Below are 11066 nucleotides of genomic sequence, written 5' to 3'. Positions count from 1 at the left end.
CTACAGGGAGCCATAACTTGTTGAATGTTTTGGGTTTTATCTTCATAAAGGTTTTTCTAGGAGGCATTAAAGAATAATAAGTCATCGGAGCTCTTTTTCAAAATCTCACTTCCCTAGCTGCATATTCTGTCTATTTGTAGTTTGCAATCAAATTATGATCACTTGTCATGTCATATCCTTCGGAAGATGCTCCAACTAGATTATGCAGCCAACTCCAATTGAATTCTAAAAGTGCAGTGGAATTGGCAATTTGCTATCAAATCATAGATGGACACTTGCCATGTCACATATATGGGAAAAAGGCCTAAAAGAAAGACTAGTCGTTGCACTACTACTTTTGTGCTAACAATGGAATGACAATATTAATTTGCAATCAAATCAAGGATGGCCACTTCCCATATTACATCCTTTGGAAAAAGTCCAAACATCGTGACGAGATTCCGCAGCGAACTCCACTTGAATGCTATAAATGAAGGGTAATCGGCAGTTTGCAATCAAGTAATAGGATGTCCACTTACCATGACACATCTATTGGCAAACAAAAACCGAAAAAGTCTAGGTCTTGCACTAGAACTTGTACGCTGACAATGAAATAAAATTGGAATTTTGCAATGAAGTCATGGATGGCCAACCAACTCATGAAATGTTTGAATCCCAACTAGCAATGTCACATCCTTAGGAAAACAATGCTCTAAAGCATTCACACGAGATTCTACAACGAATTCTTCAAATGTTGAAATTTTTTGCCATCATGGGGTCTCCATCGTCGAGTCGTGGCTCTTTATTTTGATTTTTGGCGTAAGAAAAAACTATGTGGAAGGAGTCATATCCGTGTCATGTAACAGGGAATGCGACCACCACCTTAGCTTGGAGATGTTCTATCAACTAGTGTGACTACGTGGAGCCATAAGTTGTTGAATGTTTTGGGTTTTATCTAGATTAATGTTTTTATAGGAGCTATTAAATAATAATAAGTCATCGGAGATCATTTTCCTAAATCTCACTTTCCTAGCAGCATGTTCTATATTTGTAGTTTGCAATCAAATCATGGATATCCACTTGTCATGTCATCTCCTTCGGAAAATACTCCAACTGTTATGATAAAAATGCAAAGTAACCGATAGTTTGGAATCAAGTCATAGATGGACACTTGCCATGTCACATCTATTGGCAAAAAGCCTAAATCAAAGACTAGCCGTTGCACTAGTGCTTTTGTGCTAACAATGAAATGAAAATGGTAATTTGCAACAAAATCATGGATGGCCACTTACCATGTCACATCCTTTGGAAAAAATCCAAACATCGTGACGAGATTCCGCAGCCAACTCCACTTGGATGCTAGAAATAAAGTGTAATCGGTGGTTTGCAATCAAGCAATAAGATGGCCACTTGCCATGACACATCTATTGAAAAAAAACCAAAAAATTTCTAGGTGTTACACTAGCACTTGTACGCCGACAATGAAATGAAATTGGAAGTTTGCAATCAAGTCATGAATGGCCAACCAACTCGCCAAGTGTTCGAATCCCAACTCGCCAGGTCACATCCTCAGGAAAACAATTTTCTAAAGCATTCAGACGAGATTCTACAGCGAATCATCAAATGTTGAAAATCAACTCACCATGTCTCATCCTTTGAAATAAAAAAGAGCTTGTATTTGAGTGCATCTAGTTCATGTCTGATCTGGAACTTGATGGCGGGTTAAATTTTTTAATCTCGGGGTTCTTAACTTGTAAAAATTATAGTACTAGTGCAACGTGGTTTCTTGACAATCCAAAATCAATCATGTAAAGTTCAAATGAGGTGTTGTGTCATAAAAACATAGCAAAATGAGTATAAATATTACCCCCTTTTAAGCATACTCCACTATAATCTTGACAATTCGTGTGCCGTGAATAAAAGAAACAAATCTGCATGTAAATAGTATCTCGAGCTGCATGCATAGTAGGGTGGTGGTTTGACAAGTCTTTTTGCCAGCTTAAAAGATAAGGTGCCTAAATAATAAGCCATGGTAGAAGCTAGAGAGAGGACAATCCCTTTGCCATGGGGTCGCCATCGCCGAGTCGTGTGGTTCTTCGTGGTCATCACGGTCGCCATCGTGGGGTTATCGGGGTCAACGTTGCATGCATGACAATGCGAGTCTCCAAGAGGCTGCCCGATCGACGTGGTTGCCCGAGCTCCCAACGAAGTTTCACGGTTGCTGTTGCCTGGGTTATCGTCGCCGTACGTTATCTGTTGCGCGTGCTCGTCCCTGTTACCGTCACCCGGTCATTGAGGTCCCTGCACTAAAGGCAAAAGATGTATCACGCTCTGGCCCCAGCGGAGAAAATATCAGTGTAAACCAAGCATGCAACTAGGAAGCAACCTCGCCTAGTTTGTCTTCAACTGGCGACTATGTCTGACCGTGACTGCTCCACTGTCGATCTGCCGAATGTACTGCAGCTGATGGTTGATGGGATTTTCTCCAAACGCATCGACATCATTTACCGGATCAAGCTAGTATGACCAAACTAAAACAGCGGCATGCTCGGAAGGTGACATAAAAAAATAAGTATAGTCAGATATTTACTTTACTTCTAAATTGTAAGTGTTACAAAAGGAGAACCAACCTGTGGTTAGGTGGTTACAATGAGTGGCACCCTTAGCCCACTTGTGGTATTAAAGAAGAGTATTCTTGAGTCGAAGGCGACGCTCCTGTTGACAGCGAGGCGTATGTGGTGGATCGTCAATATCAAGACCTGTCGGATAAAGTTTCTTGGACACAGTCTCTCAGAGGTGCTCATAGAGGTAGGGTGTGCGTGCATTCATGGGGTGGGTGTATGTGCGTATATGCGAGCGTCTACATCTATATTGTGTTTCGCACAAAAAAAAAGTGTCACAAATGGATTAGAGAGTTTTTTCTTAGGGCCAAGTCCCCCTCAATCCCATTGAGGCCCATGTCTCTTTCGCAAATAAAAGTCTCTCGCTGTAAAACTGGCCCGAATCCTGATGGCCCAATTAGAATCCCATCGACGCGGAGTAGGCAGAATTGGCAAATCCTATACATCGACCTAGTCGGTGTATACGGATCGCCGCACATCCTCCCCGAGCATGGGCCAGGCCCATATATCACTTTGGGTTTTCCGTTTAACTGCAGTTTTTTCATTTTAAAAAGAATTTACGAAAATTTTCAAATTTGATAAATGTTCAAGTTTGAAAAATGCTCATATTCGAAAGTTGAACGAATTTCAAAATTCGAATTTTAAAATTTGAACAAATTTTGTTTTTTGAACAATTTCAAAATTTGAACAAATTTTGAGTTTTGAACAAATTTCAAAATCTGAACAAATTTTGAGTTTTAAACGAATTTTTTAAATTTGAATTATTTTCGAATTTTGAACAATTTCCGAATTTTTAACAGATTTTGATTTTTTCATGATTCTTGAATTTAAAAAAAAATGAACGATTTTCGTATTTTTTTAAAATTAAAATTGTTCATTTATAAGATCTATATACAGAAAGTTTTGAACAAATTTTGGAAACATAAAAACCTTAGGAGAAAATAGAAAACAGAAAAAACGTTACCTGATGGACCACGGCCCAATTAATAGCCGCCGGGTAGGAAGGGGTGTGCGGCACCCCGTTCACGCCGACCCGGTCGGCATATAGCAACTCCCGAGCCCCTATGCTACGCTTTAAGCGATGCGATGGACCAAAATCGCTCAAGGGAAGATAACATGGGCCAGGCCCATTTACGTCCAAGGTCACACGAGCTGCCCTACTTTGTTCGTTCGCTGGACTCTAACATTGTTTGTTTTCTTAATGCTTTTTATTTTGAAAATATTCAAATTTTGAATATATGATGAAATCTGAAAACTTGTCAGTTGCTTCAATGATAACATTTGAAAAAAATTGAGTCTAAAAAATGTTCGAATTCCAAAATGTTCAAATTTTAAAACTGTTCAAATCTGGAAAAAATGTTCAAACATTAAAAATGTTGAATCTAAAAAATATTCGAATTAGAAAAATGTTCAAACCTAAAAATTATACTAATCTAAAAATTGTTCAAATTTTAAAAACGTTCAAAAATTAAAAATGTTCGGGTTAAAAAAAGTTATAAAATACAAATTTGTTTAAAAAACTCACCAAAAATCGGAAAACCAGTGAAGCCGGAAGAAAAACCACAGAAAACCACTAAATTGAAGAAAAATCGGGGGGAGGGGGGACGCACTGCCCAATGGGCCGGCTCAGAAACAACACCCCCCCCCCCCCCCCCCCCCCCCATAAGCGGAGAATAGGGATTGCCAAACGTGAGCGTACAGTGCGCTCGTCCCACAAGTATGCGGGAGCGGATGGAAGGTGGAATATTAATTATTTTCTAGAGTACCATATCATCTATGCCATCTTTTTTTGCAACAATATTTGTGAATACATTAAAGGAGTATATATTGATAATTATGCAAAAAAGAAGTGTACTCGAATGGACTTGTGTACATGACCCACTCCGAAATATCTACAAATTACCAATCAAGTATATAAAAAAGTATATGTATAAGTAATATATAAGGAGTGTACGTACATATACACTTGGGAGAATTCATATATTTGACCATATTGGGAGGACCGACTGACTGACTTAGTCATTACTTGCACCATGTATAAGTGGATCCCAAATGGCAAACGACAGCTCTTACCAATCATACATGTACTATAAAACTTCTTCTGAATCATCGGTGTTGAGAAAATGGATTCAGGGTTGTAGGAGGTGACCGTAGGTGTCCCACATGTTGTCGACGATGATCTCGTATGCTCTCTGCGTCGGGTGGAAGCTATCGAAGAAGACATGCTTCGACACATCGTCGCACACCCCCATGAACCTAGTGTCGCAAAGGTTCGTCACCTCGATCAACCCTGTCCCGCAGCACCCACGGGTTGTTTCCGTGAACCCCCATCGATCACCATTTTCCGCGAGCTCGAGTATGATGTCATAGATACCTAGATAGACAACACGCGTGTGGAACCCTGGCTCCGAGGTGAGGCCGGTGATGAGCTGCTGAACCTTTGAGTTGTAGAGCTGCGCTGCGTAGTTACGCTTGGGCTCGCAGCGGCGGTGGAGCCCTCCACCCACCGTCCGCTGCGACGGAACGCATCCGATAGGTGGCATGCCTACGAAGCCGATCAGCTTTGCGCCTCGTTTGTTGAGGCTGCGGAGGAACTTGTTAACGCCGACGAGGAGGAGGTCCACGTAGGAAGGGATGTCATACTCTACGCTCCGGAATGGTGTTGTGAAGTAGGTGTTGGCGACATCATCCGTGCCAGCGCAAACAAAGAAGAAGGCTCCGTCGATGATCCTCTCCGCCTCCTCCTCGCCGGCAATGGCCACCAGCTTGCCACGGTACTGGTCAAAGTATTCCAGTTGTTGCTCGAGTGTGATCACGCCCTGGATTAAGAAATGACGGGTAAAAGGTTGGTTAATTAACCACGATGAAACCATGACATTTATACATGGTTTTTTCTCAAAAAAATAGTCCAACTTTCTTTTAAAAGCAAAAAAAGTCCACAAATTTATTAATAATCATCAACAATAATACAAAAGAGCTCTTACAGTAAAAACAAATGCAAAAATGCACCGACACAAGCACTTGTAATATTAGATCTTTTTTCAAGAAGTTGTATGATAAAATTAATTTAAATTAAGCGGAAAAGAAATTAAATGATAACCATACCACGATTTTAGGAGTGAGAGGATCATATCCGGTGGCACCGGAGGCGAAGCTGACGCCGGTGAGGAGATCCTCCGGGGTGTGCCCCACGTTGAGCCAGGAAGACACTAGCGTCTTCACGTGAAGCTTCTGGGCTGCAATTAGAATTATAAGCTTCTGAGCAGGCCATAAATTATGCTGGGTAAGACTAGTACGTGTTGTTGCGCTGGGCCATGCATAAGAAAATCAAGGAGGCAAAGTTAATTAACATTTTGCGACGCAGGCTGAGGCGCTGGGACTATTTTAAAAAAATAGAAAATATCTAGACGTTTCTCAAAAAAAAAGTAATAATGCCACCTGTACATAGAAATGTGTTGCGTTAAAATGGCTTTTACGGTCTTACAAAAGGAAAAGAAAAGTTTATTTTACTCAATATTTTTTGTGTACATCAGAGTATAAAATATTTTCCAGTAGAATTTTGTAGTAAATAAATACTACGCATCTACATGCATGTACATGTTTTCCAGATTTTCTTTAGATTTCAAAAAAAAGATTTCTTTTTTTGTGTACTAATAGATGGTCTAAGTCAAAACTTGAATAGAGGTGCACATTATAAATTTCTTGTCGGCTAGCCATGCTTACGATAAAAAGTCGCTCCCACAATCATATATAGACTTTTTATTACACGTAATCATATATTATATATAGACTTTGAACATGTGGAGTTTCATCAAGAACAGAGACAATCTAGGCATGCAAGGGACTAAATTGTCACCTTTTATGCACCTCCAGTAGAGTGTAACTGAGCAGAAAGGAGTTCAATTGTACAAAACTATAAAATCAATAAATAGATAGAACTAAAAACAGATAGAAAACTTAAAGAGTAGGAACTTCACAAAAAAGTCTCTGAAAACATCCGAAAGTGACTCAGGGAAAAAGTAACTGAAACTTCAACAAATGTCAGGCGTCTGCCTTTGTCAATCCCTCTCAAGAAGTAGCTAAGTTAGTTTGTTAGGGTGCAGCCTTTCGATGTGTATTCAATTAAGCTAAAATTCCCGCTAATTAACTTGCTTCACTCAGACTAAAATTACACGTACACGACATGATAGACAAGAACTTTCATTATGGCATACCAACAAAGTCGGAGGGCACGAGTCCGTTGGAGAAGCGTCCGGTGGCGACGTGGTTCACGAAGTCCTTGCCGTAGGGCGCATGGTTGGCCTTGATCTGGGTGTGGAGGTTGTTGTTGTTGCCCGGATCCACGATGGAGTCGCCGAACACCAGCACCGCCGTCGCCATCGGCTTCATCCTCTCCTCCGCCGTGAGCCCTGCCCCGTTGACCTGCTCCCGGCACAGCGCCGGCCGCACCGCCACGGCCACGGCCACCATTGCCGCCACCGCGACGAGCTCCTGCAGCCGCATTGCTGGTTGCGAGGCTAGGTAGCTGCTGCTGAAAGCTGGGTGTGTGGTTGGCCCCAACCAAATGCAGCTGCAATATAATGGAGGATGTGTACTGTGTATACTTGGCTCTGCCTCCCTATTTATACACATACATGTCCTTCCAACCAGCCATGTAGAGCTCGCCAAGTACAGTTGGAGCGGCAATGGCGTGTAGCTCGTTGATTAAACACTGCATTGGGTGTTAGACGATAAAATAGGGTACGCAACAGCATGTACGATGGCGATCGGCTTAAATCGATGGTCCTGCATAATCAAAACTATCGGTGTGCATAAATTTTCGTGACCAAATATAGCTAGCTGAGACCGCAGAATGTGAGTGAGCATGCATGGCCACACTGCAGGAGAGTAGGATTCCCTAGTTGGGAGTACAAAGCTCATAAACCATCATTAATGCCGTAAGGGTAACAAATTTGTGAGCGGATGTGTGCATCTTAGTTATGCAAAGGCCGGGTTTATTGCGCAAGTAATAAAGTGCCCATTTTCGAAAAATTAATGCCGTACGGATATGCGTCTCCATGCAGTTACATCTGATAGTGATTACTAGCAAGCACTAATATATTCCCTTTGCCTACGACTTCTAGCTTTCATTCCAAGTAAACGAAAAAAAATTGACAAATTTTATAGATAAAATTACATTTATGAAACAAAATCAGCGTAATAGAACCATCTTCAAATGTGATTTCATAAACACCAATTTGATGTCAAATTTGTTGCTAATTTTTCAATAAATACGGTGAAATTGACGTTTAATTTATGACTAAATCTAGAAGTAAACATATCCATGGATGGATGGAGTACTTTCTAATATAATTTCATAACCAGCAAGATTAGATGAAAAGTGAAGTTGTCGATACCCATAACAATCACTTGGCTAGATAATTTCTAGTTTTGGAATAATGAAGAAATTGGGTTAGACGAGATAGTATGCTACCTACGTTCCAGCATTGCACTATGGAGATCGACTTTAAATAGATGGTCCTGATCAGCCTAATTAGCTATGTGCTTTCTAAATTGTTGGAAAAAACAAAATTAATGCGGACTGCAGAAGGAGAGTGCGCACACTTGACATGATTAAGATAGGTCGCTCCTGCTGTGTCATCGGTCCGGTCTAGCGGACAAACTGTCCGGGACTGGACGCAAACGGACCAAAACGGACAAAAACAGACCGATTTTTGCATCTCCCCAATGCGTGTTTGGTGTAAATTCAGAACCAACACACATCAGATGCATGGGTTGGCCGGTTGAACATATATGCACGCAAAATTCTATATCCCAAGGAGGCAAGACAGGGTGCAACAATATTTTATACATGATCCAACATTCCAAGGGAAGCATTTTGTGTAGATTCTATGATTGTCGACCGATGGGTCGATGAGGTGCGTAGCTAGGGGGGTGTTAATTGCTCGAAAAAGTGGAGGCAGCCGTGCATCATGCATTCATCTGCGTTGGTTAGCAGCCTATCGATATCCATCTGTCGCGCTGTCTGTGATCTTTACGTGCAACCGCTACCATTGCTTTCACTTTGGCCGAAATAAATGTGTGAATGGACGTGATGAATCCCATGCACGGATCCACTTGCTTCACAAAATTGAACAGGGCAATAGATGTACACTGCTAGCCTGATTGTTTTCGCATCCGTCATTGTGGGCATTCATGACCATTACGTGCTTGCAATTGCGTTAACACCACTTATGTGGCTAATTACTACAAAAGTATACTACTCCATCCCAAAGCTTAAGGTCTATATTTTTTTTAGAATGGCAAATTATGTTGAGTTTGACCAAGTTTTTCTCAAAAATTATTAAAATGTAAAATACAAAATTAATACTATTAGATAGATAATGGAATATATTTTCATGTGCTATCTTCAAAATATCATATTGGTTGATAGATTATTTTAAAAAAAATAGTCAAACTTTACTTGCTTTGACTTTTTTAAAAATATATAAACCTGAAGCCTTGGGATGGAGGTAGTATAAAAGAGTGGAATACTCCATTCATACCACAAATACATGTCGTTTTGGACAATGGCACGGTCTTCAACTCATTTCTGTTGTAAGGTACTATGTATACAGACAAATGAGAACATAAGATCCTAGAAACACTTTCCGCGACAAACTCACATATATGTACTTTCAGATTTCCTATCTGGATATTTTTAATAAAATATTTAAAGATTTAACTGAGGGCATTGTCCAAAACATCACATATTTTGACATGGATGGAGTAATAATTCTAAACTTCTCAGTCCTTTTACACACAACGACTGAATGATAAACAACTTTCCTGCTCACAAACTCCACAATTCTAAAACTGAACAAGGTTCACTATCATATTTTGGTACATATAAACAGTCCCCTGGCTAGTTAAGAAGATAGTGATGGTAGGGAAGGTAGTGTGTCGCAACTCTTGGGACTACTGAGAGTACGATTTAGCTTGGTTAATAGTTTTGGAATGATACCGAGGGAGATAGGAGAGGTTCCAAACCTAGATTTGATTGAAAGCAGCCTGATGCCAAGTGCACAATATTTCTCAAAAGGGTTACGGAAGCTGGGTGACCTTGATGGAACATGTGTAGTTAGGGTTTTGCAGCCTCAGATGACAAATGAGAACATAATACCCTAGAAACACTTTTCGAGAAAAATATGCACATGTAATTCTTCATATTCCTTATCTAGATATTTTTAGTCAAATATTAAAGATTTGACTAAGGGCATTGTCCAAAACATCACCTAGTTTGACATGGATGGAGTAATAATTATGCAAGTCTCCCTCCTTTTTTTACACAATTGAATGATAAACAAATTTCCTCCTCACAAATTACACAAATCTAAAACTAAACAAGGTTCACTATCATACTTTTGGTACACAAATAGTCCCCTGGCTAGTTAAGAAGATAGTGAACATAGGGAAGGTAGTGTGTCAAAAACGTTGGGACTACTGAAAGTACGATTTAGCTCTTGGTTAATGGTTTCGGAATGATACCGAGGGAGGTAGGAGAGGTTTCCAAACCTAAATTTGATTGAAAGCAGACTGATGCCAAGTGTAAAACATTTCTCAAAAGGGTTAGAGAAGTTGGTGACATTGATGAAACATGTGGTAGTTAGGGTTTTGGAGCCTCCGATTATTTTCTGAACTAAGAGGGGACCAATGATAACTTACACAAATAAACATCATACGATGAAAGTTAGTCTAATTTGTCACATTCCCACAAAGTTTGCCAGAAATCGATCTGGATCTAGTTAGTCTGACATGCTAAATGTATGAGGCTTTTTACGGTAGGGACAAGAAAATATTAGCCATCCAATCAACAGATCCAATGGTCCAATTTAATCAATACTAGTCGCTTCAAAGAGTAGTATTTTTTCCACACAACGATGAATTCGGCAGGCGCACATCTAATAAAGAAAAACTTTCCTTTGCTTGCCATTTCTTAGAATAGATTTTGTTTTTAGGAAAGCTTCTAATACCTTCTTTATTTTATTCCTTTACAAACAATCTGTGCATGTGCCTAGAGACTTTGGATCTCATTACAGTTTATATAGAGAAAAAAATGTATATCGCAAATGGGAGTGGAGAAAGTATAAATAGAGTGGCCAAATCTTGACCGAGAACTTGGTCAATTTTAAAAAATTGTTCATTTGTGTTTAAAAAATAATAAGAATAATAATGACTTTTCCACGCTGTGAAATAATGTACTGCTTGCTTTCAGAGTAATTTTTTGCAAAGATATATTTGGTGGTTTTGGGTGTCGAGTGACAATCTCAGATTAGCAAAACAAAGTTTAAAATGGGTAAAAACTTCATTGCAACGAAGATGCATTTCTATCTAAATGGTAGTGGCAAGTGTCGCTGACTCCAGACCAAATGGTTATTGGTTCAGGCCACCCTAATTTTTGCAAGTTATTGTATTTTAATTTTAATT

At 39.8% G+C, this 11066-nt stretch overlaps 1 protein-coding gene across 1 annotated transcript; it reads right to left on the bottom strand.

The window, feature by feature from the left end:
• Positions 1-4511: 4511 nt before the first annotated feature.
• Positions 4512-7208, bottom strand: LOC127349360 (GDSL esterase/lipase EXL3). The gene is made up of 3 exons (XM_051375097.2): positions 6815-7208; positions 5706-5836; positions 4512-5419 (listed from the first exon to the last, which is right to left on the bottom strand). The coding sequence occupies exons 1-3, from the start codon at positions 7101-7103 to the stop codon at positions 4730-4732; spliced, it is 1110 nt and encodes a 369-aa protein (XP_051231057.1). The 5' UTR covers positions 7104-7208; the 3' UTR covers positions 4512-4729.
• Positions 7209-11066: the final 3858 nt, after the last annotated feature.

This window comes from Lolium perenne, chromosome 4, assembly GCF_019359855.2.
Source record: "Lolium perenne isolate Kyuss_39 chromosome 4, Kyuss_2.0, whole genome shotgun sequence".
In the NCBI taxonomy this organism is placed as follows: domain Eukaryota; kingdom Viridiplantae; phylum Streptophyta; class Magnoliopsida; order Poales; family Poaceae; genus Lolium; species Lolium perenne.
This window is presented reverse-complemented; position numbering and strand designations above follow the sequence as displayed.

Coding starts and splice junctions, on each gene's coding strand:
- LOC127349360 (XM_051375097.2), bottom strand. CDS start 7,103: ATGCGGCTGCAGGAGCTCGTCGCGGTGGCGGCAATGGTGGCCGTGGCC. Junction 5,837..6,814: donor CGTGCCCTCCGACTTTGTTG/GTATGCCATAAT, acceptor TTCTAATTGCAG/CCCAGAAGCTTCACGTGAAG. Junction 5,420..5,705: donor CTCTCACTCCTAAAATCGTG/GTATGGTTATCA, acceptor TTCTTAATCCAG/GGCGTGATCACACTCGAGCA.